Source organism: Sphaerodactylus townsendi, linkage group LG09 (genome assembly GCF_021028975.2).
Source record: "Sphaerodactylus townsendi isolate TG3544 linkage group LG09, MPM_Stown_v2.3, whole genome shotgun sequence".
NCBI lineage: Eukaryota > Metazoa > Chordata > Lepidosauria > Squamata > Sphaerodactylidae > Sphaerodactylus > Sphaerodactylus townsendi.
The window spans coordinates 90407549-90435108 of record NC_059433.1 but is presented as its reverse complement, the minus strand read 5'-3'; the positions used below and the strand labels follow the sequence as shown (position 1 = coordinate 90435108).

The window sequence follows — 27560 nt, the reverse complement described above, 5'->3', positions numbered from 1 at the left end:
CGGCCGAGAAGGGCAGGGGCATGCCCGAGTGGCCGCTGCTCCGAGCGCTCCGAGGCGGTCATGCGACTCGGTCGCTTTCGCTTACGGGGCGTCGTCTGTGCCGCCTGCCCTGGGGCTTAGCCAAAATGAGGGCGTTGGAATGCCTGGACTTGCGGAACAATAGGTTGTGTCGGCTGCCCCCGGACATGGAGGCTCTAGGGCGGGTGAGATTTCCCTAAAGAGTCCTGGTTGCTTGAAGCAACCTCTCCGCTCAGCTTCATTTAAACCCCCACCGCCCCGTCTCTGGGGTTGCCGCTTTCTGGCCCTGCTTGTCAGTGTCATAAAAGATGGGCAGGCAGTTGCAGCTTTTCTAGATGGCGACGAGAAAAACCTAACTGATAAACAAAAACAAAAAAAAATGGGGGGGGGGGAGAAGAGAGGGATACTTATGATTAACAGCCGCATCCACGCATAGTTGGCTAATTGCAGCAGTTACTGGCGACTGTTAATTGTTAATCTGGAGCAACCACGGCTTTTCCCCTCCTTTTTTCAATCTACACTCCACGTTGTAGCAGGGGAAAGGAAGAAAGCCCATAGGCACTTTGGACTCGGCTATGATGCAAGAGGTTTTCCCCCCCCCCCCCCCCCCCCCCCCCCGGCACTCCCTCCTGCCACTGGCCAGTTTCAGCCAAACTCTCTGAGGCTTCTCTTGGACCTAGCCAGCAGTGATATGGGGCCAGGAAGTGATGGCTAAGACTTCCTCCTGACTGGGAATGAGGCAAGGCATTGGCCCTGTCTACAGTGAAGTCTGCGCTCCTAACAAGAGTGGCTATGAGGAGTAGTGTGTAGTAGGGCCGTTAGCTGCTGATAAATGGTTTGGGGCCTGTAAATTCTGTGACTGACAATTCTGCAGATTGAACATTTTCTTGTCTCAATGTGAAATTCACTCCCATAACTGATAATATGACACAGATGTTACATTTTTAATGGCTGAAAATACAGGGCACAACCTCAACGATGAGAAGCCCATTAACGTTCTGTTGATTTCAGTAGAAGACATTTAAGCACATGTTGAACTTTTCTAGTGGAGTCATGAGATTCAGAAGTGCCTGACTTTAGTAGGACTGTGCCCATTAGTTTCTGAGGCTTGTATCGGTTTAAATCAGGATAATCTCCAGCTGTATGTGAATCATGTGGAAGTTACTGGCTGTGAACAGCTGGATGGGGAGGGTGCCTACATCTTTTATTCTAAGCCTTTGTTTGTTTAAACTGTCATAAAAGTGGTTATGAAATTTTATTTTTATGACATACTGAACCTTGGCAGTATTATAACTCAACTTGGGACTAATATGCACTTTTGAAAAACCAACATTAAAGAAATGTTCTGGTAACTCTCAAATTACTTCAAAAACATTTCACAAAGCTCCATGAGTGGGTCAAGAAAGTGCGTATTTTTCCACAATTGTAAAATATTTATGCTTCATGCAGAAAGCAGCATTGTTGAAAGTGTTGGCTATACCAGAATACAGTATTTTAAGAAGTTCTCTGCCAGCTTCTTTTCTTGGAATGTTGAGCAAGATTATGTTTTCTCCTTTGCAATTTAGTGGATTCAGGTGCAGCTTCATTGGGTTCCTACAATTTGTTCTTCCTAACTTATATTGTGGATGGGAAATGGAAGCTTTCCTTCACATTATAACATGTGGATCATTTGAAAAGCTGTTTTGTAACAGAATTTGGGAACCTGTTGCTCAAATAAAAATTAAATTTAAAAATCCTGTTGAAAATATAGAAACACTTGGATACAATTATAACTCTTTGGAGCAGCAGCAGCGGCATAGTGGTAAAGAGCAGGTGTACTCTAATATGGAGGAACCGGGTTTGATTCCCCGCTCTGCCACCTGAGCTGTGGAGGCTTATCTGGGGAATTCAAATTTGCCTGTACTCTCCAACACATGCTAGCTAGTCACAGTTCTTCTGAGCTCTCTCAGCCCCACCTACCTCACAGGGTGTTTGTTGTGAGGGGGGAAGGGTAAGGAGTTTGTAAACCCCTTTGAGTCTCCTATAGGAGAGAAAGGGGGAATATAAATCCAACTCTTCTTCTTCTTTGGATTTTTCAGTTTATACACTTTCTGGAGAATATCAGGTTTAGGGGGGAGTTGCTTTTTATTTTACTCGATTGGCAGGCTCATATTTTTCTGCATCCCTGGTAGCTCTTTGGATATGTCAAAACCCTTATCTTGTCTCAGTGACATAGTGTGCTGCTTTTGTAATTTGCATTCAGAAATCAAGCTTATCATTGTGGTTATGTGCAGTATATACAACCGTTTTTTTAAGTTTACATTTCTGAATCATTGGATGTAATGTTAGCTTAAAATAGTGATAACACGTGTATGTAAGTATTGTTGCTGTACCAAATGAGACAATTTAATTGAACATCTGATTATAGCTCAAGGTACTAAATTTGGGAAACAATATTTTTGAAGAAATTCCAGAGCAGCTGATGTGCCTCAAATCTCTACAGAAGCTTCATTTGTTTGGAAACAAGATTACCAGAATGTCACCCTTAATATGTGGTAAGATCAAACAAATGATGCCAAAATCAATTATGTATAGCATGTATAGCATGAGTATGTATAGCAGAGTATGTAATACTTCCCCAATTTTAAAAAGTTGATCAGTTGTGTGAATGCACAGACTGTGTTTATGCTTGTAAATAAATGAGATAAACACAGTCTGTACATTCACCCAACTTATTGTATTCAGTGTGGTTTCTCTCAGGTAAGTGTTCATAGGGTTGTATCCAAGGTAAAGAAGGTGTTGTTTATTTGTGAGACTTACTATACCACCCACCCCCGAAGGGCTCTGGGCAGTGTACAACAGATAAAATACCATTAAAACATACAATTACAATATACTGATAAAAACCAGAAATAATTTAACACAACAAAAGCAGATAACAAGAAACCCAACAGCAGATGGCTAAAAACCTCCTACACCTCCCCCCCCCCCCCGGGAGGGGACTAACCACAACAATTGTTGTCTTCTTTCAAACAGTTGATTTCACCAGAGGTGTGGGGGAGAATGGTGCCCAAGGCAACACCTGCTCCAACCTCCCCCCCACGCCCCACTTACCTTAGCTGGCAGGAGCCTGCTGTGGACTGCCCCTCAAGGGCACCTGGTGGCCGCCCATCCAAGCTGCTCCTTTGGCCAGTGGAGGCTCCACTGGCTGAAGGATCAGCCTGGTGCGGCGGGACCAAGGGGAGGGGTGTGGGGGGTGATTCTCCATCCCCACAGGACCAGCTGGAGTGCGCCTGAGGATATGTGCCCCACATGTCTCCTCTGGGTTTCACTGTCATTTAAAGATAAGTATATTGAATGAACGGTGTTCCCACAAGAGTCATCTTAAAAGAAGCATTATCTGCACTGAGATAGAAAGAGTTAGTCTGTCCTGAGATAGTATCTTTTGTCTGTGGTGTTTGTGATCATTAAATGTATAATTTATAAAACTTCTGCTTGATCAGTTAAGGGCAGCTGGGGGGGGGTGCTTAATCAGGTAAACACTGCAGAACTAAATATTACATATATATGTCAGCAATTACTTAAAAAGTTGTAGAAATATTTTATTAACATTGCAGTGCATCTCTTTTGAAGCATCTTTGTTAAAATTTGCCATTTATGCAAGCACTGGTGAAATGAACTATGACATAGAAATAACAGCTAGGGATCAGAGTTTCAAAATAAAATAATGTATCTGAATATTGCAATATAAAAGTCCTTAATGCACAACCATTAAAAATAATCTATCAGAACTAAATGCTTAACATAATGTTTTTCATAGGTGGATTGCAGAATTTAGTACTTTTGAATCTGAACAACAATTTGCTTAGCCATCTTCCTCCAGAGATACACAGGTAACTTTGATTTGTACATGACTGCAGCATCACCTGAATGAGCTATATACTAACATTGCCAATAATCTGGGAAAAATGTCTTGCCCCCTTTAACAGAGCCAGCGTGGTCTAATGGTTAAGGTGTTGGATTAGGACCTGGGAGATCCAGGTTCAGATCCTCATTTGCGCCACGGAAGTTTGCTGAGTGACCTTGGGCCAGACACACAATCTCAGCCCTCATTAGCATATGAATAGGAGACCTAGCATAGCATAGCGCCCAGGGGGTGGGGGAGGGGGCATCTTGCACCGGACACGCGCTGGTGCGGGGGCATTCTGGGGTGGGGGCGGGCACGGGTGTGGCAGGGGCACAGGGCACACACGTGCCCCAGGTGCAGTTCCCCCTTGCTACGGTTCTGATACCAGGGTCGTGATGTGACCAGTAATGGCAAACCACCTTCAAATGTATCTTGCCTTGAAAACCCTTGGGTCTTCATAAGTCAGTTGATACTTTACGCTCCCCACCAAAAAAAGTGTTGTAATAAACATTTGAAACTTTTCGTATCTCAGAGGTAAATAACCACCTGGTAAATAATATTAAAGAAGCTGGACTTTCCCCCCCTCCAAGTTGCTGGAAACTCTACTATTGTCAGCTTCCCTGATCAGACAACTAATCACTGGATAGTTTCAAGGATTTTATTGATAGACTACAAGGAACAAAGGAAGACGATTCTAGCAAAAAAGCGCCAAGCAGTTGATGATATAGTTGGTGCATCCCAACCCCCTTCTTGGGAACAGAGAAACACAGAAAGGTTTGGACGGGAGGCCCATCCCAGCAGTAAACTCCCAAGGCCAAACCAAAGATAGCCAAGCACCTGCTGAAGCGAAAATAACTTTCCACACAAAGCCTCGTCCTGAAAAGCAAACTCCACAACAATATACTGTGCAGATATTCTTGCACCGGACACGCACTGGTTCGGGGGCATCAGTATGTACTGGTGGGAAATTCAGCATTAAGTCATACTTATCTGGACAAAAGGCACATGAACTGTGGCTTCTTGTTAATCTTTAAACACAAATAACTGTGACAATCTGTGTGTGAAGATCTTTACAAATTCAAATTTCTTCATGTTTTTCCTATCAGTGAAATGCATCAGTGTTATTGCATTTATCAGTATGTGGAATGGCATATATCGTCTAAAACCGTTTTGAGACAAGTGTGACTTCCACATGGGGACAGGCTTGTGTGGTTTCAGTGTCACTGGAGTGGTTGTTGATAAAGCACAAAAGCAACAGGATCCAGTATATGTATTAGCTACTTTAGACGCAACGAGAGTCACTGGTTGACAAGACGAAGAAGAATCCGACCAATAATAATGATCACTCACGTTCCTGATGCCCTGATCACTCACGTTCCTGATCACTGGCCAATAATAATGATCCAGCTCACGTTCCTGATGCCCAGATACTTACAGTGACAATGGAGCATCCCCATAGCAGCAGCTTTCCTAGCACTTTCCTTGTGTCATTCCCCGCTCTGGCCACTAGAGGGATTTTCTTGGCCTTTAAAAAGAGTATTGGAAATTGGCAGATTGTTCTCTAGGACAATAATGGTGAATCTTTTGATCTCGTGTCAAAAATTTGGAAAATGCTTGCTTTGACTGATGGCGTGTCACTCTCCCTCTCAAACAAAGGAGAAACATTAGTTAAAAGTCATTTATTAAAAAAATACAGTCCAATAATGTTTGGTGCTGTATATTATACATAAAGAAGTATCAAATACTTGCAAACATGACTCCTATTCAACAAGGAGAATAATTGATGTGAACGCTGGTGTGTCACCCAAAAACATTGTGACATGTTACCTTTGACACACGTGTCATGGATTCGCCACCACTGTTATAGGGTAATAACATTGTAATGATCTGTTAAAACAGTGTGCTAGTTCCCAGCTTTCACATTAAAAAGAAAGTCTCTAGCCCTTTTTGTTGTGAAAGGGAAATGTATGACTCACATGTTTTGCCTTATAACTCTGCAAAGAAAAGGGCAGATAGACAGGATGGCCAGGTAGATAGGTGATTACATAGGTGGTTAGCAGGCTAAAGAGTAATCCTACATGTTGTCATAGTTTATTAAGATCTGTAGAAAATAAGATAATGCAGAAACAAAAAAACAGACTTCCCTTCCCAGCCAGGCACCCAACAGTGGAGAGATAGAAGGCTGTCAGGCGGATACTGGGGATTCCTGCAGAAGCCTTCTAAAGCAATAGATGAAAAGTACAGACAGCCTCATCCAGAGGTCCTTGCTTCTCATATATGTGCAAGAAATCCTACATCTGGCAAGAGTGTTCCACAGGACTAAACTCTTCATAGGGTTTATCTTCTCTGTTTCAGCTGCCATTGCTTAAGAGGGAGCCTCAGCCACTTCTTGCATTACATTCACAGTGATAAAGCAGCTCTGGCCTTCCAAAAGCGAGCTCAAGTTATAGTCACTGAAGTAATTCTACACATGCCAGGACTTTGAAAGTCAGTGTAGTGTAAAGATTAGAGTGCCAGACTAGAAGCTGGAACAACTAGGTTTGAATCCCTGGTCTGCCAAGGAAGCTCATCACACACTCTCAGCCAAGCCTAGAATCATAGAGTTGGAAGAGACCACAAGGGCCATCAAGTCCCTCTGGCATGTAGGAACACACAATCAAAGTACTCCCGACATGTTCATCCAGCCTCTGTTTAAAAACCTCCAAAGAAGAAGATTCCAAGGCAGCGAGTTCCACTGTCTACCTCACAAGGATGTTATAAGGTTAAATTAGAGGACGGGAGAACAATATGATGAGCTGCTTTGGCTCCCAATCAGTAGATGAGTGGGATAGATCTCTAATCTCTTATGGTGCAGCAAGCCAACAGAGATATATATATAGGCTAATTAACAGCTTCAAACTGTACATCTAGGTAATCAAAATCTGACAGCATACAAGCAGCATAACGAAGCAATAGAGGTGTGGAGGGTATTATACCACTATGTTTTTTTAATAGGCTCGAAAATCTTGAATGCTTGAGTCTGAACAATAACCAACTGCGAAGTATCCCCAGAGAGTTGTGTAGTCTCCAAAAGCTGTGTGAGCTCCATTTGTCTCACAATTCTCTCACAGCACTCCCTGAAGAGATTGGTCACCTGACAGAACTCAAGATCTTGAGCTTGTCAAGAAATCAAATAGAAGAGCTCCCTGAAGTGAGTGGTTCTGTGCCTCGGGAAACAGCTTCCTCTTGACACCGTTCAGAAATCTTTCTGTGACTGCAGAAGAATAATTTTAAGTAGCTTGGTAATTTCAGTATTGTGTGGGCTGTCAACATGTTTTCTTTTTCAGGGAATAGATACAATAAGTAAAAATACGTCTGTTGTTAGAATGGATTGAGTCCGAGGCATAAGCAGTTCATATAACTGCTCTCCTTGTGTGAGCTGGGAGCAGTGAACTCATGTAAGATGGTTTCCTGTCTTGGGAACAATATCTTTGACATAGTGATAGAACAGAGGCCCCATCCACACATGCAGAATAATGCACCTTCAATCTACTTTCACAATTGTTTGCAAGTGGATTTTGCTATTCTGCACAGCTTCAAAGTGAATTGAAAGTGGATTGAAAGTGCATTATTCTGCATGTGTGGATAGGGCCAGACTGTCAACATCTAGGTTTCTTTCTGTCTTTTAAATTTCTGTCAGAAATTTTGAATATTGAAATTAGACTGCATAAATCCCCGAAGAAGGGCTGTTTAACCAGGTATTTTGCCATTATATTTAAACTTTTAAAAAATTAAAATAACTTCAATTTTTCAGTCATTGTTTTATTCTACATTATTTCTGGTAAAGTCATGCTGAATAAAACCAAATGACTGACAAGCTTGACAAGCTATTGCCATATTCCTATGGCCATGGGGTGGATCCTTCCCCAACCAACCACTTCACTGACCAAAATGTGTTTGTTTGTATAGATTGATTGAAGTATTCATACCACACCTTTCATCTTGGTTCAACTCTGAAACCTTCCTATAAAGAACTCTATGCTTGTGTTTTAAAGAGAATAATTTTAATGTATTTTTCTTCCTTCCATTCTTGTTACATAACAGTCTAGTGACAGCAGTTCTTAGCAGTCTAGCGCCTCGCAACATTAACATAAACAAAACAGTCTTGAGCTTGCAAAAGTTTGTGCTGCAATAGATGTCTTTTACATTCCATAGGGTTTTGTTAACACAAACTTAACATGGCTATCCCCCTGCAGGCCATTAGTTTAGGCCCAGTTTACATTTGACTGAATTAAGTGATGTGTTTTTTTTAATTTCCCAGAACTGTCTATGTCCATGATACTTTACAGAGCACAAGGAGGCAAATTCCTGCTCCAAGGAGCTTATAGTCTAAAATTTGAGGCAAAGAAGTTAACAAAGAGAAGGGAGAAAATATGGGGACGAAATTAGAGAGGAATGCGTGTTCATTCTAATGACGTTTTTGGGTTTAGTTCCTAAAAAGCATGTGTATGTGGATCTAAAGGGATGTGCAAAGTCTTCAAGTTCTTCCTGGCTTATGCTTCTTCAGGAAGACATCCCTACACAAACAAGACATTTTGTGAATGGAGCAAAATAGCTTTAGTCAGGAAGGTACTCTAGAACCTTGGGCCAGCCTTAGTAAAGCCCTGCTCCCTACAACTAACTGGTATTCTTACCTCTTAGAGTAATGACTCACCTGCTGAATTTAAGGTTGCCAACCCAAATGGAAAAAATGGCCTGTCCCTTTAATAGAGGCTTACAGAGGTATATAGCATCAATAGATAAACAAAGTCCTATTAATTCTCTATTAAAGGGACATTTTTCTCCAGGCCAGTTGGCAACCCCATTTTTAACAGAGGCAACAATAAACTGTTTTAATCTGACATATTTGGTAGGAATGACTGGCCTCATTAATTTTGAGGCTGGCTTTTAGGTCCAAAGAAAAATTGTCAAGGCCTACCTTATTCTTTTCCAGTTTCCTAGTTTCCCTTTTAATATTGTTATTTTTCTTCTACTGGTAACTGTTTTATTCTCTTCTATCATTTATATATTTAAGATCATTTTCCTTCCTATGTATAAGCATTTAATACGGTTTATTTGTATTATCACAATTTGACATTTATGATATTTCTTAATCCACTTTAAGGGAATTTGCAAAATGGTGAGCCTTCGAGTTCTAGATCTAGCAGGAAACAACATTCAGATTTTCCCAATAGCAGTAAGTATGAAAATGAGTAAATATCTTGAACTGAATAGTCTGTAGATTGTGGAAATTACTAGAATGAGTTTCAGAAACATTGACACTGAGGCACATATATTGGAATATGCTGATAATCATTATTAAAATCTGCTTTATTTGAATTTATTGACATATGATTTATGCATTTATTTGTTTTTGAAATTTACAACTAGTCTTCCTTTAAAAAAAACAAGCCCCGAAATAGCTGACAAATGATGTGCTGTGTTAATTATTAAAATTTTGTGTGACAAAAACTTTTTACTTGCCTCATTAAAGGAACTGACCCCTTAACAAATGAAAACTAATGCATAGAAAAGCACCAGCTATTCAAAATTTTCTCATTTAGAGCAATGCAGTTATCCAGAAGTCTCACTTTGAACTAAAGGTATAACTGAGCCTGCAAGTGGGGAACAGTTCTTCTAGTCCCAGGGTACGTAAGTGGTGAACAGTTCTTCTAGTCCCAGGGTATGTATAGACTCTATAGGTTCATGGTGCATTACCACTGGAGAAGTGGAGAAATCTAGGCATGACCAGTCCCTGGATGGGAGATCTCCATACCACCATTGTGGAAGAAAGACAGAATGTAACTGTAACAGCCACTGTAAAAAGAAATTGATAATAGCACCACTATAAGCCCTTTACTTTGATCACATTATAGGTTACCTGACAAGCGATATGGAGACTGTGGATTCTTCTCTCCTTTACCTCAGTTGTTAGGGAACTATAGTGACTTCTGTGTGACTGATAGAATGTGAATGCCAGTACAGAACAGGAGTCTCTGTATATCGCACCATACAAGCATATTATTTTGGTACTCTTCTCTATAAATTACTGGTATTCCTTTTAAAAAAAATGTGATCCAAGTTCACTGCATGTCACATAAAGACAATGAATAATTTTGTGACTGTGGGTGGTGAAGACGTAGGGATATTACAAACACCTGAACTCATCTTCTTTCCTGTACAGAGCTAATTTCAGTTTTGCAGAGATGTTTGGAATCATGGAAGAGGAAAGGGTTAAATGTCGTCTTACCCTCCTTGGGAACTGCTAGTTAACATTTAAAATGTAATGGAACATTCTGCACATAGTTCTTTCAAGTCTGGTCTGGTTTGGTTCTGAAAAAAAAGGAAATTTTAGTGAATGTTTCCTTACAATTTTAGAATAGGTCAGGTTGATATTTGAACTGTGTTTTTGTTGTTGGTAATGTAAAGCTTCTTGTTAATAAAGGAAAGAATGGGGCAAGTGGGAGATCTGCATGGAATTAAGGAGAGCAACTCATTTCCCCTTCCTCATTATTTTAGCCTCTTTTTTCCCTTTCTTCTCTCCTTCCCACCCACTGACCAATCTACCTTCATCTGTCCCCAGTCTTCCATTTTTCCTTCCTTCTTTCCTATGGCAGCTTCTACATGGGAAAATTCTGTGCAGTTCTGCCTGCTGGGTGAGGCCAGGCCCAGTTGTGTTATGGGGAACCTGCAAGAACTGTTCTCAGTATTCCCTTCCCAACACTGTTTCCTTCTTTCTTCCTGTATCCTCACCTTTCTCTGCTTCCTTTCCCCCTTTCCATGCACCAACAAATCTACCTTTTATGTTCCCCCTATCCTCTGCTATGAGTCCTCCCTCAAAGAACGAAACAGCGCTGGAAAGCCCCTGATGCTGCTCAACATTTTATTCACAGAAACCAAGGCTTGAAGGATGGCAATACTGTTATGGTTGCCAAGGAGTAGCCACTGAAGCATTCATTTCTTAAAGCTGCAGGAGCAGGGTCCATTATTTGAGGGGCGGGTTCAAGCTTGCAATGTATTTTTTTTAGATTTCAGATTTTTCTGCACTTCTGGGCATTTTTCAGGTTTGTAGAAAAATCTGCCTTACCTGTTCATAGCTCCAGTCTCTGGATGTAAGTATTCACAGATGTGATCATGCTGAGAATTCGATATACTGGTTGGTTTTGAATATGTGATTGCAATAATGTCAGCAATCACCTGAGGGCAGTACTAAATAATGTTATAAGCTCCAATGCTCATGTTATCTTAGTACAGAAATACTAAGAAAAAAATCCCTTGGAACAATTGCTATTAAGAGTTTGCATTTATAGCCTTTGAGTCTGATAGAACAATTATTGGAATTTGTATGTAATATATGAGCACAAAACTGTTGCCTGCTTTGAACAAATATGTGTTATGTAGCAAACATGATTGATATGTTCATTAGCCTTAACTGGTATTGTCAATAGCATGGATAACATTCCTGTATGTATATGAGTTTTTAAAGTGTGTAAATACATGGATATATCATCTGTATTGTTGCAAGAAAAACTGGTTTTATGCTTAGTGTAAGATTTTATTTTATATGGCCATAGGCAATAACAATATAAAAACATAGGTGTAAAAACAACACATTTTACAATATATAGCCAGATTATGACATAAATAATCATAATATAAAATTAAAACTTAAATTCCAAAGAGATTGTACAGTAAAACTTTCTAATAAACCTGGAAAGTAGCATGTTGAAATGTAAGTCATTCCTCTCGGCTACATGTTTTAGATACATATTTAACCCATATTTTTCTGGCAGCCAGGGTAAAGAGAGACACCCAGTTGGTGATAAATGGGCTGGTATCTCATAAAAGAAGAGAGAGCTTCTCTATATTGGAGAGGGGTGGGGGTAAATTTTATAATATCTTTGCAAGGAATTTGGCTCTAGGGTCTTTTTAAAGAGGGCAATAAACTGGATTTATATGAATGTACATATGTAGCTGCCTTCAGGCTCTAATGTCTCAAGTGCTGCTGGCAGATAGGTCCTACAACAAAGTTAGGTGAGGCAGTGTGATCTTCATAGCACACTGAAGAACACATAATATTCCTAGCAAAAGTATTATTAGAATAGTAACTGTATCAGCCATGTGCATTCAATTATGGCATGTCTACCTGAATCATTTCTAATATAAGTCAGGACAATCTTACTTGTCAACAATTCTCTTTCCAACTCTCCAGCTGTCATCAGTGAGAGACTCGGGCTAAGGTCATTCCTGCAGTTGCATGTATTACAAAGGACAGAACATTTTAGCTCAGGTTGAATATACTTTAGGTTTGAGAGATCTATTCCAGGGTCTACCAGTTGAACCCAGTTGTAAAGTTGCAGTTACGTGTTGCAGCACATGTGCTGAACACTGGGGTGTCTGCCTGTGCAAATACAGGTTCACATCTGAATTCCTACACATTTTGGATTCCAAATTAAATCCATAAAATACTACACAAAAACTTGTTCAAGGCAGCCACTTAATACCACTATTACATAAGTATTTATGTCACATTCTTACTTATGACTTTAAAAGGGAAAATTGGCTGTGGGGTGGCCAGCTAGATTTGTGGATATAGTAGTGGGGGCCAGTCCTTGCAAAGGTGAGAACTTGAAAGAGTCAGTTCACATTGTCAGTTCAACACTTTTAGCCTAACTATGGGATAGTCAGACATTTTTAGTCTAACCTACCTCACAGGAGGATTGTGAGGATAACATAGAAGAGAACAATGCAAGTTGCTTGGGGTCCCCATTGGGCAGAAAGATGAGTATCCATGAAATAAAAAAAATAAGTCCTTGGAGGAACTCAGGTTCTTGTGTGTGAATATTGTCTTTACATAGCCTTGTAAAACTGTGAAATGAGTCACAGTCCATTTTTTTTAGATTATTCCATCCAACTTTAAATCACCTGAAAAATACACACATGAGAAGTTCAAACAATTATGAAAACTCAAAGAAGCACATTATAAAACCAAATTGATTCTGAACCATAAATCCTTCTTGGACCTATCATTTTACAAGTGTTAAAATTATGTAAGTTAGCAAGGAATGAAAGTTTGCAAGAGTTCTATAATATAAACAGTGTGTACGTTGGCATTAAGATATGGTTCATTGGGTCTATAAATCTCAAGTACCAGTAGGGGAAAAAATGAAATCTGTCTGTATGCCAAAGTGTAGATGAGGCTTTAAAGCGAGGAGTGGGGTGGGGGGTTGTCCACTTTTGTTAGCTAGATGTAGAGGAGAGGGCGATTGTTTCTCCCAGTGGGAAAAACCTGGCACTATGAAGCCAACGTTAGGGATGTTTCACTTTGTGTTTTAAAAAGTATTTCTGGAGTGCTAATGTGTACGTTTACATTTAAAGTAAATTCTGAAGGCCTGTTAATTGCACTTTTTACAGCACTTCTTACAATGCTTTCTCAGTGATAACAGTGCATTTTAAAAGTGCTGAATTGTCCCAACTATTTGTTGTGATAACTTTTTTCCCCTTATTTGAATAAACAGTTATGATTCTTGTGTTGTTTCTTAGAATATAATCATACTAATTTTCTAATATGAATAAAGTAAATATGACTGGTGACCTTTTAGAACTATGTTTACTATCAGTGCTATTTTCAACTTTTAAAAACAAAGACCTGATTGGAATTCCTTGCTCAATTGTATACATTGTAATAATGAAAGAACTGCATTTGTCATAATAAACACAGCCTTTTGAAGTCAGTGGGCTGAAAATACAAATATCCAGTCATCTGTATCAAGATGTGCCTTTTACTGTAATTCAGTTAAATTAAAGAATTGCTAAGTATCATTGTTTTCAGTGGAAGAAAATACTTAAATCTCTGAAATCATCTGAATTTGGCGTTTTAACTTCAGCTGGATCCTACCCTGTATCTACAAGTATCTGCTAAATTCATCTTCATGAACAACTAGTAGTCACTTTTTATGTGGAACTTGATCTAGTTGTAGAGCTCCAAGCTGCCTGAACTGTTCACTATATTTTATGAGAATGAAGTCATCTCTTGATGTTTCTTGCAAAGGAGATTTTGGATTACACCTCAGGGATTCTGTCATGGTTGTAGTTTTATAAATATCCTAAGAAACTGATATATTTTTATGATGACTGCTACTTTTACAGTCCATTTGATCCAGAATATAATTGCCTGTTTACTCTTCTTGTCCTAGAGGCACAAAATTTTTTATGTGACAAGTCTCATCATTTTATAAATTTGGAGGGAAATGTTACAAGAGGGTTTGCAGATATGGCAGCTGCAAAGAATTTTCTCTTCTTGCTCTTTTTTGTTTCAACTCCCTGCAGGTGTTCTCATGAAATCACAGTCTTCTGGCATACACAGCTTGTGTAAAATCTACAGGCTTCACCTAGTTTTGTTTAAATATTGATACTATTTTTCAACACTGACATCTTTCTCTCTTACTCCTCTTTACGTCTGTTATGGTTTCTGTATTGGTTTTCTACTTCTGAAAGGAGGAGATCTGAATGAACTGCCTATTGGTGTTGATGATTATTGATGACTAGCAATAAAGCCCATTGTGCTAAACAATACAACAAGTGCCAGACAGCTGTTGGTGGTGGGCGGAACAGCAAGGCTCATTATTGAACTCAACTCTTCTTGCCAATTTCAACAATATATACTTCCCCCTTTTAATTTTTTTAGATGACATGTCTTCTCAGCTTTACAGAATTGATAGGACTCTCGTATAAAGTCTTTGAAGCTTCAAAGACATGCCATTTAAAAAGGGAAAACTATATATTGCTAAAATCGACAAGAAGAGCTGAATTCAATCATTTACTTTATTCTGCTCCTGCCTTGCTTCCCAAAGTCTGCAGACCTTGGAAAGAGAAGGGGGGGGCGTTGGTCATGTCCTGGCTTGAGGGTCTGCAGTAGGAAGCAGTTGGTATGGTGACGGCTGCGGCGGCTCGCAGGGCAGAGAGTTGTTCCAGAGCTGGTCACCCCTGAGCAGCCCAGGTAGCCAATCGCTGCATAGGACACACTTCTAGTCAGTTGTCACACATGACTTGGCTGGGAATGAGTCTTGTGTGGCAATTGGCTAGGAGTGCATCGTCGTCACGTGTTCCATTGTTACTAAATTATGTCTTAGGATAGGTAATTATGATGCTTTTAAATGTTTTAACTAGTTGGCAGGGTATCTGTCTTTTGATCTTCCTTTTCTCTCTCTTCTGATCTTAATTAAATAAAGTGCAAAATATTTAGATTGGTATTATATAAACGTTTCATTGGAAAATTTGATTTTGTTCTCTTATACTAAATTTTGCTTATGTTCTTTATACAGATGCAGGATCTTGAGCTGGTGGAACTTTACTGTGAAGGTAATCCATTGCTTCAGAGGCATCCAGTTAGTGCCATACAAGAAGAGGAAGTTTTGACTCTTAAGGTTACTTATTTTTGCTTGAGGTTTTCAAATGACTTTGTTTTCGAATGCCGAAGTAATTTAAAGTATGATCAATCAAATTATTCTAAAAAGCTGACAAAAATGATTACTACTCTGGTGGATGGGGTTAATTTTGTTTTTAAAAATTACTTTGGAAAAAAATGCACCTGTGACTCCTATAATGCAGGATTTCAAAGGCCTTGGTGGGGGGCAGGAGGGAAGTTTTTTTTTTTCCAAATTATACCCACCATGCAAATTATTTTCCTAACTCGGAAACTTATTTCCAAATCCATTCTGGACTTTATTTGTTGAGATTAAAAACAGATATTGTTAAATTATTTGTCGAAGGCTTTCACAGCCAGATTCAACTGGTTTTTGTGGGTTTTCCGGGCTGTGTGGTCGTGGTCTGGTGGATCTTATTCCTAATGTTTCACCTGCATCTGTGGCTGGCATCTTCAGAGGTGTATCGGATAGAGATGTCTGTCACACACTGTGCCCAGTCTGTGAAGATGCCAGCCACAGATGCCACAGCAAGGATCTGCTGACATGAGTGTGGATTCAGCCTGTTCTTCCTTTAAAACCAGGTCATCAGCATACATTAGACTTTCCTTTGGCTGACTGAGGTTGAGATGCTCTTCCTTTATAATAACTTTACTGGGAGCACAGGGAGCACTTTTAGACCACTTTTGTATTGTGTAAAACATTTACAGTGAGGGCTGAGCCATTATGGAACTATATACTTCCATAGTCACCAATTCCTTAGGGCAATGGTTTCCAACCTTTTTTCACTCACAAACCCCCTGGCAACACATTTCCCTGAAATTGTACCCCCATATTAGCAAAATGTTTGTAATTAATACTGTTGCTGTTATTTCAAATGTATGCGTTGTAACTGCAAACGAATGGCCCAATAATGGGATTAAAATCAATGGAATATGAACAAACAGTTTGTATTTATTTACACTCAAAACTCAAAAGATAAAATGAGCTCCAGTTAATACTTAGTTAACTTAAACACTACATTGCATGTACATTACTTTTTTTTCACTTAATTTATTAACACTTGAAATCTCCAAAAGAAAAGTAGGGACGATGGGAGGGGGTGCTGCATGATGAATGACTGAGCCCGGCACTCAGATAGAAGGTGCCTCCGCCCGGAGCCTGCAATCAGAGCATATCTACAGAAAATGTCACTCAGGGAAAACTCTCAAACGGTGTCTCCCCCAACCTCCTGCGATCTGAATGTTATGCGCCTATTGACACACCCCTAGATCACATTAGCCTTTTTATCACTGCATCACACTGGATACTCGTATTTCACTTTACTGGCCACCTATACCCCAAGATCTTGTTCATGCACACTGCCACTCAGTAATGTATCCCTTATCAAGAGAGAAACAGGTAGAGGAAAGAAAAATAGGGGGGGGAAATGGAAGAAGGAGAGAAAGGGGGGATACGTGTACCCCAGTTTGGGAACCAATGCTTTAGGGCAGCTACAAATTGAGATAGGATATTGGATAGTTTTGGAGTATCCCCTAATAAATTTGCCCTAAACTGACTCTGAGGATGCCATTTGCATCGCTGACTAGTTGCCATTTTTGAGTTTAGAAAGTTGCTGTTCTCCAAATTAGAGCGCCTGATTACAATGATTTGTGGCAGGGCGACTTAATTTTGGCTTTGTGATTTTTGTATATGACTTGTCTTGGCAACTATTAACTGTTGTGTACTTTGTTATGAGTAGCACAAAAGAACTGCATTTTTTGTGCTTACTGCAAATAGTCACAGTAACATACATATTAGTCACACAAACACACTTCCTTGCAGAACATAGAAGTAACTGAAAGACTCTGTACTGACCTAGGCCATTTCCTCATGGGTTTTCTGCCCTGGGTTCATGCTTGGAAGCAGCTCCCCCCCCCCCCCGCCCCCACACTTCCCATAGTATTGTTCTATGTTCATGCACTTCCCAGGATTTCCCCAACTTTTCTCTGGCTTGATGTGAAGTTGTGAGGAACCTTTCAGTAAAGTGTAGATGGCTACCTTGTGGGTAGGAAAGGTCACTCTCCCCACACATGGTAGACATTTTCCATGACTGTCCCCACTGTTATTCTTTTTAATTGGCAGTTGAATATCATTATATTTATATAACACTATAACAATATGTGTAGCAGGTTCTTTAACCTTCTAGCTTCCTTTAAAAAGAAGTAAGTCTCTAGTTTCTACTGTTGCAGAGGTATAAGGAGCAACGTGCATCTGCAATAAAAGAGAACCTGTTACACATATGGTTATATTGATACAAGGCTATTCAGTTTCTGAATTTTAAAAAAATCAAATAGCCCTGTGGCCCAGGGAGAGGGAAATAACTGTTGTTGAGGGATGGAGGTGGAGAGACTGGGAGGAAACCTGCCATGTGGAAGAGCCATTATTTCTGTACGGTATCGTCAACTGCTGGAATGCTAGCCTCCAGGTGGGGCCTGGAGTTCTTCCAGAATCATAACTGATTGCCAGACTACATTGATCATTTTCGCTGGAGGAAATGGCAACTTTGGAAGGTGGACTGCATGCAATCACTTCGCTGCTAGTTAATTTCTGTTTCTCGTGACTGTCCCATCTGATTCAGAACTGTGTTTGAAAACAGAGAGCCAGGTGCTCAAATAAGAAATACTAAGTAATATTTTTTTGGGGTACTTTTCTTATTGATTTTCATTATGTAGGGTTGTCAACTCAGGATTGGGAAATTCCCAGAGATTTTGAGAGAGAAGCCTGGGAGTGTAGGGTTTGAGGAGGGACCTCAGTAGGATGTAAAGATATAAAGTCCACCTTCCAATGAAGCCATTTTCTCCAGAGGGACTAATCTCTGTGGTGTAGAGATGTTGTAACTCTGGGCAGGAGCATACTGCCCATAGGGACCTGGGGTAACCCATGTTCCCAGGCACACTCCTTTCGGTCAGGGAGTGGGAGGAGTGGCATGCAAGGGAAGGGGAGTGAGGGAGGGGAGGAGAGGCAGTAAAGGGTGCCATGCAATGGAGGGGAGGAAAAGGGAGGGGCTCTGAACTCTGGACATGGCCCACCTCCCTACCAGAGAGAGGGGGAGTGGAGGGAAGGGGAGGAGTGCTATGCAAAGGAAGGGGAGGGAGGGGTGGCATGCAAGGGAGGGGGTGGGGCCTGGCATCTTGACATAGCCCACCCACCCTAGCAGAGGGAAGGGGAGGGGTGCCATGCAAGGGAAGGGGAGTAAGGGAGGGGAGGGGTGGCATGCAAGGGAGGGGAGGGAGGGGGCGCCAGGTGAGGTCCCTGCACCTGACCTCTCTTGTGGGGGGCACCAGGTGGGGGCTCGCACCTGACCTTTCTTGCGGCTCACACCTGACCTTTCAGGGTGCCGCTTGCCGGTGTGTGAGGCTAGTTCCAGCCGTGCACCCAGGAGACCTCTCTTCCAATGGGGGATCATGCTGGTGTGTGAGACCAGTCATGGCCACGCAGCGGCCTCTCCCCCACCCGGGATCACACCGGTGTTGTTGCATGGCCAGGAACCCCCCTGCAAAGGGAGTGCTCTGGGTTCCTGCTGACGGGGAGGGCAGGAGCCAGACTGCCCCTGCAGCCTGGCTGGGCCACCGCTGGGTTCCCCTCAGGCCGCCCTGCCAGGTCCAGCCTTGCCAGGCTGTCTGGGATCACTGTCACCGGAGCAGCAACCGGGACCGCTGCTGTCGGAGCAGCTGCCGGCTAAGGTAAGTGGGGCATGGTGGTGGGGACAGCTTGGGGCACAGGGGCGGCCCTCCCGAAGCAGGTGTTGCCCCCGGGCGCCATTTCCCCCCGGTACGGCTCTGTCTCTGTGAGATCTCCAGGTTCCACCCAAGGCTGGCAACCCTAATGACTATAACAAATAGGGTTTTTAAAGGTTTTTTCTGTTCTCATCAGTTAATAAATAAATGCATGGCCATCTCAAATGTAGCCATTTTTTAGAATTCCTTCTAATATGTAACAGCAAATTCATAGCAGTTCCACCTCATTCCTGGGCTTTGCTGAAAATTGCCTATGTGTGATGATCATGCACATAGATATTTTTCTGCAGCTAGGTAGATGTCTGAGATAATTACCTACACAAAGAATGGAAGTCTCAAGAAGCTCTAATGAAAATTCTTCCATCGCATTAGCGTATGAGTTGTTTCTAGAACATTTTCTTCTCATTTATCTATAGCCAAATTTCCTTTGGATTCCACAACTCACAGATGTCACTGCTAGCTAAGGTTATGTCAGTCTTTTGGAACTGGACTCGTGCCACTTCACTGCAAGTAATTGTTAAATTAATAAATAAAGAATAAATGCACCATGTTTAATATATAGCTTGATTAGAATTCATTGCTATATAAAAGGATGTTCGATTTGGGAGTAAGAAGTATTAATTTTGAGTTTGTCATCTTTTCAGTAATACAGATATTCTGATTTCCCCCAATAAAACAGGAAATAACAGCAAGATTTATTCTCGCTCAGCTGAAAAGCGACAACCTTTCTTTACACAGAGCAATCAAGCAAAACGCAGAAGCACAGAATATACTTTCTCAGCAACGAGAATGTGCTCAGTGTGGATGTAGTTTTCTGAACATATGGCTAGAATGCGTACAGTTTGTAGATGTAAAACAGGTAAGTGGGAGACCCATGGGAGGCATCTCATTATGTCCGTGAATCCCCCTCCATACATTATTGCTTCTTTCCATACATCATCATCATCATCATCATCATCATCATCATCATCATCATCATCATCATCATCATCATCATCATCATCATCATCATCATCATCATTTCTCCTCCTCCTCCTCCTCCTCCTCCTCCTCCTCCTCCTCCCATTCTCTCCCTCCCAGCCACTAAACCTACCTACCTATGGCTGTTGTGGGTTTTCCAAGCTGTGTAGCTGTGGTCTGGTAGTTTTTTGCTACCAGACCATGGCCAAACAGCCTGGAAAACCCACAACAGCCAGTTGATTCCAGCCAAGAAAGCCTTTGCTGCATTTCTTGCTGCATTTTTATGTCTTGCTGCATTTTTATGTCATCCTTTCTGCAAAGGAGTTTTGTGAGGTAAGTTATGCTAACAGAGAGTGACTGACACAAGGTCACCCAGCGAGCTTCATGGTACAGTGTAGACTGGAATTCAGGTCTCCGAGATCTTTGTTCTATACTCTGACCACTACACCATACTGGAGCTTTCCATACACAAGCCCAGCACTCCAGCAGTACATCACAATGGCTCTCTGTTTTTCAGTGTCGTTGATGCATCTTTTAAACTTGAAGATTGCTGCAGCATTTTCTTAGCACTAGAATTTTTACCAGGAAATAAGGGGTTATGTGTGTAGGTACATTCAGAAGTGTACCCCTAACTGGTTTCAGGCTCTTTATGTCTGTGTATATACAAGGTGCTCAGGAGCAGTAGCAGCAGCAGCAGAAGGCCATTGCTTTCACATCCTGCATGTGAGCTCCCAAAGGCACCTGGTGGGCCACTGCGAGTAGCAGAGTGCTGGACTAGATGGACTCTGGTCTGATCCAGTAGGCTCTTTCTTATGTTCTTATGTTCTTAAGCATGCTTTGTGGCAATATCAGGAAAAAAGAAGAGACAATTCTAAACAGTCAATATACCTGAATCTACAGATCTGTTCATGGTTTCTTAGTTATTCTGGTTTTCATATGATTTTGTTCTCTCAGAATATGACTGTGACTAGTACCCTAGTTTGAGATTTGCTATTTTATTATAATATGGCCGAGAAATGAAAGGTCTTGAATTCCATTGCCTGGCTCAGATTGATATATTTTTTTTCATTTCTCTTAGCTCTGCAATTTTTGACTTTTCCCTAGTTCCTCTTAAAGTTAAAACTGTAGGGAGTAAGCTACTTGTGTGTTGCATAATGAACTTTCAGACTTGTGTGCAATGATGTAATACAGAGAAAAACTAACTTTGAAAGAGATTAAAGTGAACCTGCCTTGCTCCAAATGAGTTTGACTTGGAGGATCTGCATTCTGGAAAAATCATTGTAATTTTATTACAGCACACCCTTCGATCACATTTAGCAGAGCCCCAATAAAGCAGGCTTTGGTTTCATTTATACTGTGATTTAATTTTTTTCATGATTTATAACAATTAGCTTTCTAACTTACAAGGAATGGGGTTTACTGTGAAAAGTTGAAAACCATCATGTTTGTAAGGTTATAATTATCATTACAATATGTTAGCATTATACATGTGTTAAAATATAGGTTAGAAGAAAACTGGTTTCAACAACCTGCTAAAATGCATACCTTTTAATCACAATTTTATCTTTTGTGGGTTTACAATTGTCTCTCAGTTACAAATACTTGATCCATACCCAGTACAAAATAAATTGAGAGAGGTGGTCCTCAACTACTCTGGCCCATGTCTCAAGAGTCACTTTAGATATATCTGATAAGCACAGAGCAAACGCTGTGCCACAGTCAGGTTTAAATAAACCAATTCCTTAAAGGTTTCTCAGTTTCAAAGTTTTATTTTTCGTTCAAAACTGCAATTCTGGGAGATCTGTGAACCTCAGGGAGGAGTCTCAGAGCTCTATTGTTCGCAAATATGACTTATAACTTTTCCATTAGACCCTCCCAAGCAATTCTTCCAACATTATCCATTGGTTGGGCTGTGAAGATGTATAGACTGCCTGTCATGCTCTTAATCTTTCCACACACACGCCCCATAGCCCACCTTTGCTTTCTATATTTGGGCATACTCTTTATGTCACCTTGCCCTGTACCAGGATTTTGGTTGCTATATCAACCAAGCCTGTTTTCCCCCATTATCTCTTTTGGCTTGCCCCCCCTCTCTCTTTCTCTCCCCCCCTCCATCTTTATATATATTTATTGTGCACATTGTTTTAGTTGTGTTTTTGCTGTACACCACCCAGAGCCCTTCAGGGGTAGGCGGTTTATCAAATTTAATAAATAACTATAACTATATAGACCCCTCAGTTTCAGAGTGGTTTGCCATGTGAGTGACTGCAAGGGCATATCTGTAGAAAATGGCACCCAGGGCAAGCATTGCTGGCTCTCCCCCACTCACCATGCTTCAAGCCTGCAGTTTAAAGATCAACCTAGTCAGGCTGAGTTCAGTGTTGGATTGAGCACTCACTGTGCCTGGCTGCAGCTTCATACTGCTGTCTCTGCCCCCCCCCCCCCAAGTTCTAACTCCAAAGGTCAGGTGGAGTCGGGGTGTGTGTGTGTGCAGAGACAGCAATATAAAGTTGGAAGATATTGTGGTGTCCCTTTCATCACTGGATAAGAACATAAGAAAGAGCCTGCTGGATCAGACCAGAGTCCATCTAGTCCAGCACTCTGCTACTCGCAGTGGCCCACCAGGTGCCTTTGGGAGCTCACATGCAGGATGTGAAAGCAATGGCCTTCTGCTGCTGCTGCTGCTCCCGAGCACCTGGTCTGCTAAGGCATTTGCAGTCTCAGATCAAGGAGGATCAAGATTGGTAGCCATACATCGATTTCTCTTCCATAAATATGTCCAAGCCTCTTTAAAGCTATCCAGGTCAGTGGCCATCACCACCTCACCTTCACGTCCACAGTCAGACCATGAAGCTTTCTGGATGAAAACTTTTTATGAGGATAAATTGTGGCTTTGAGTTCCTTGACATTTGAAAGCCAGTGTGGTATGGTGGTTAAAGCGTTGGACTTGGACAAGGAAAACTCAGGTTCCATTTGCTACTCTCCAGTGAACTCGTTGGATGACCCTGAGCCAGTCACTTTCCCTCACGTTGCTATGGTGGGGATAAAATGGGAAAGGGAAAACTCTGCCTGCTGCCCTGAGCACCTTGGAGATGTGGAAAAAAATGAATTGGATACACATGACAAGACAAAAACATAGATAATAATAGTTGATACCAGTTAATAGTGCATACCAAATATTTATGCAGAGGAGCAGCTGTCAAAGGGAGTGGCGACTTTATTTCTGAGTAGCTCAATCTATTTAACATGGCCTTGACTTCTAAATATATCTATAAAGCTGGTTATATATTAGTTTATTTTTAGGGTACTGGAATTATTATGAGAATTGTGATTATGTGAATTGCTTGGCTACTCCCATATGACTTTGCATAAATGTCCTGTGTAAGAGAAAATTATATGATTTGTAGAACAATGACCTTAAGGGTTAGTTGTATCAGGAATCTCCTAATGGTCTTCAGGGATTATAAAAGCTGAAGAGGACAATTATTTGCTCTTTCTGCTGTGGAAAGAATGATTATCATGAACATTGTGAAGAACTTCCCTTACAGCACTTTGGCAAGAGAACAAGACTTGCTGAGCAAGTTTCTTGCAAGTTTTTAAAGGCTGGATAAGTAAATATTGAGGTTGCTTTAGACTTTGGTTATTGATACTTTGGGCCAGTGGTGGTCTTGCCAATCACTAGGATTCATTTTAATTCTGTGATGATTCTGCTGGATCCCCCAAACCCAGCCCTTTATCTGAGAATGGTGTAAACCAACCTTGAGCACTTGTCTGGAGAGGTACATGCAGTTTTTCCTAATAAAAATAAGCAACTCACCACTACTCTGGTATTTCCAGTAGAGGGATGTAACCACAAGTAAGGTCTAAGATTTAGTAATTCTTTAAGCGCATTCCAATATCACACTTCAAATAGACCCAGAAAGAAAGCACAGAGGGTACACACCTTGCAGAGGCGTAGCAAGGGAGAAAAGCCCGGTGCACAGATGCGTCCTCCGCCCCGTCCCATACTGGAACGGCCCCGCCCCAGAACACACCTGCCACGCCCCCACCACACCCCACCATGTCCTCGCCACACCCCCACAAGGGCACCTTGGAGCTACGCCTCTGACACCATGTTATTTTGTTATGAGGAACTACTAGAGTTTAGACTGAGCACTGAGGACACAAGGTAGGAGAACTTCAAGCAGCATCCCACATAAAATTGAGACTACACTTCTTAGGTCTTTTAAAGGGCAACTGCTTGCTACCCATTTGAAGGCCTGTGTTGAAGTGGCAAATCTGACGCTATTTTCTAACACCTCATCATCAGGTTATGACATCTTTAGTCTCAGTTTCACTATTCAGCTGCTCCAATTATTAATTTTTGAATATAATTCAATAAATTAGCTTTCCCTGAACTTCTGTTGGCCAGTTTCCCTCATCAAATTACGTAATGTTGGATCTCTCTTCACAGATGCAAAATTCCTATTGCCTTGCTCCTCGGTGACAAATGTGGCTCAGTGCTCTGAGAGACAGCTGTGACCTTGACACAAAGATTCTTAATTTTTGAGCATGGTTACTGTTAGCCCTAAGACTGGGTAAACCCAGATAGATGCCAGGTGTTGTTCACTATATGGATTGCTGTGAGGGAGATTCACAAGCAGCCTTCAGTTCATACACAAATATAAGTTCATAGTGAGGAGTGATCTACAATGTACTGCAATATTTATGTAGCAAAATATTTTCCCTTTCCTTTCTTTAAAGCGAATGAAGACCAGCAGAAACCTTCACCTTTTACCTGTCAGGATACTGCTGTGCTCATACCAGTGTTTTAACCGCCATGATGATGGACTCTTCGGAATTGCTGTGCCTTAGAGCAAGCAGTGAAAGCACGTGGGCCTCAATCACCATAACTATTGTGGCATTCTTAAGAACTGAACTTAAGCGTGCATTGGTATGAGTTTAAAATACAGTGTTATGTTGAAATGATGGTTGCAGTGAAGTGATCTAGTCATGGGCAGAAATTGTTCTCTACAGCTGTGTAGCGCTGGCAGTGCATTTTGGCTGATTTGACTGTGCTTCTGAAAATGGATGACTCAAGCTAGTGACATTGTTTAACAATGAGGTAAAGTTTTATAATGTAAACTCTAACTAACCTGTGTTACTGTGGTTGCTTTGGCTTCCCTGTTAAGATCTATCCTGCCTAGTGTGAAATTCTGATGAAGTGTGCTCCCCCCAAAAAAATCTAAGGTCAGGCCTTAAAATGACTGAACAATACTTTAACATGTGTCTAGTGATTACGTAATCCTTGATTTCCATTATAAATCCTGTGTTCTAGAAGTTTATAGCTTGGCTTTAGAAATTGGCATGCAGAATTTTCAACTCAGGAGAAAATGTGTTGGAGTGTTTTATAAAAGAAAGAAAAAGGTGACATATTTTAAGAAGGATTTCTTTGCTCCAAAGAACTTTGATTATAAACAGGCTGTGTGAGATGGAAAACATTGGGGAGGGGGGCGCCATTCCACAAGGGAACAGGCTGTTCGGTAGGTAGAATTTTGATTTATTTGTTTGCTTTTTCATTTTTGCTATCAGTTCCCTTTTTGATTCTTGTGAATGTTTTATCTAACGTAGTTTTTCTGCTTCTCCTAACTTACCATTTCTAGAACCATTGCCACGTAAATAATGCTACAGAAAACATGTCTATTACTTAAACTAGTTCCTAAATATAAGCATGTGGTTTGACTTCAGTGTTTACATAACAAGATTATGCAGGTTCTAATCTAAAGTGAGTGAATGTTATTTCAGTTTAGAGTAATAAGTGAGACCATGTGCTTGCCCTAAATAGTAGACACTTAATATTTCCCTATTTAAAAACTCCGTAAGAATAATTCAGCATGCAAATTGAATATTCCAGAAATACATTCACATATTATCAAAATATATGTGTCAGTACATATTTGACTTAATTTTAAGTTATAAAATTAGAAGGCGCTAAAATGCATTTTTTGCCAAAATTGCAATAAATCCATGAATTAACTGTATGTGACGAGGAAACAGTATATGGTGAGGAAATAGAAGCATGCATTCTAAGTGAAGGCCAGGGAGAGGGGAGTATAGAAGACTCCACTGAGCCCTATGATGAAGACGTCTCAGCAGTTCCAATCTCAGAATCTAGTTCCTTACAAAGTCCCTGAACATTTTGTGGGACTAAAAGGAAAGGCACCTAGGCAGCCAAGCCAAAAAACTTGAGAAGATAATAAAAAAGGTTAAATAATGTTCCTGTGGATTGAGGGGGTGCAACTCCTTAAGGAAAGGAAATCAGATGATATTGTTGTTAAGTCCTTCTCATGCATAAAAACTCAGTCTTGTCAACCAATTCAAGCCTTGTTATCAACAGTCATTCTAAAAATGCAATAAAAAACAGCTGGGAGGATGCTCATCTCTGCACACAAGCATTAATAGGCTCTGCCCTTTGAACAGTAAAACATTTTAGATAATAAAAGGATATGCTGAGAAATAAAAACTAACTGGGGTAAGAAAAATGTAAAACTAGGATGAAATATCGGAGGGGACACAGGAAAAGGAGCTGAGTTCTGCCTCAGGAAGAGAGCAGGGGCAGCTCAGGTCTGGCTCAGGAAAAAGAACAGACAGGGTCAAGGCAGAGTGGTTTAGCTCTCTCTCTCTGTGAGAGCAGAGAGTGCTCAACCATCAGACCTGTCTCTGATAATGAGCAGACCTTGTACAATTTAGTCTGACTCTGGGGAAAACTGATGTGGGTGAAATCCTGTGGGTGAGGGAGGATGCAGCAGAGTGGCAAGTCAATAAAAGTCTGTTTGTGCCTGAAAGCATGGTAGGAAAGTCTGACTACTCCTAATCAGTTTACATTTTTGTGCCTTAGCCAGGTTTCTACTTTGCTTACCTGGACACCTATGCTGCTGGTTTGTTCCTTTAATATCAACCTGTAAAAAAATAAATCATAGATTATATTCAAATACTGCCTCAGTGATCTCAGTAATCTTGTGCACCACAAAACTTACCTCATGGCAGCGAACCCAAAACCTATGGACTTGGTATCTGAATGTCTGTTGCCTTGAAAACCCCACCACGGGTCACCCTAAGTCAGATGTGACTTGACAACAACAACAAAAGATAGTATGCAGGTAGCTGATTCAACAAAAGTGGTCTTCAAATGAACTACCTGTTTAGTTATGTTTCTATCCAACCCTACACCCTCCAAAATGGGTCTCAGAGTGGCTATGAAGCTCCACAGTCTATAACATGCAAGCATTTCCCATCTTGTAACTTTCCAGAAAATTTTGTTGCACCAACACGATACTAATATTGACTAATGGTCACTGGCCTGACTTTTGACTAGGCTTGGTTAATACCCAAATTTGGATTTGGATTTATTCGGGCATAAAATTATCTGTATGTCCGAATAAGGCAAATAACATATTCGGATATACCCGAAAAATTCGAGTGTCTGATTTTTTTGTA

At 41.0% G+C, this 27560-nt stretch overlaps 1 protein-coding gene across 2 annotated transcripts; it reads left to right on the top strand.

The window, feature by feature from the left end:
- On the top strand, window positions 1-27028 carry LRRC69 (leucine rich repeat containing 69). Of its 2 annotated transcripts, XM_048508488.1 has the most exons (8): window positions 1-203; window positions 2426-2552; window positions 3818-3890; window positions 6899-7094; window positions 9048-9119; window positions 15247-15348; window positions 19804-19983; window positions 24828-27028. In XM_048508488.1, the coding sequence occupies exons 1-8, from the start codon at window positions 21-23 to the stop codon at window positions 24936-24938; spliced, it is 1044 nt and encodes a 347-aa protein (XP_048364445.1). In that variant the 5' UTR covers window positions 1-20; the 3' UTR covers window positions 24939-27028. The 2 variants fall into 2 exon arrangements, with proteins under 2 accessions (XP_048364445.1, XP_048364444.1); XM_048508487.1 differs by lacking the exons at window positions 19804-19983; window positions 24828-27028 and having other exon boundaries at window positions 15247-16289.
- Window positions 27029-27560: the final 532 nt, after the last annotated feature.

Bases quoted from the DNA above. Each gene is read 5' to 3' on its own strand.
- LRRC69 (XM_048508487.1), top strand. From the start codon at position 21: ATGCCCGAGTGGCCGCTGCTCCGAGCGCTCCGAGGCGGTCATGCGACT. The intron at 204-2,425 runs GTGAGATTTCCC...ATCTGATTATAG, and splicing joins ACATGGAGGCTCTAGGGCGG to CTCAAGGTACTAAATTTGGG. The intron at 9,120-15,246 runs GTAAGTATGAAA...TTCTTTATACAG, and splicing joins TTCAGATTTTCCCAATAGCA to ATGCAGGATCTTGAGCTGGT.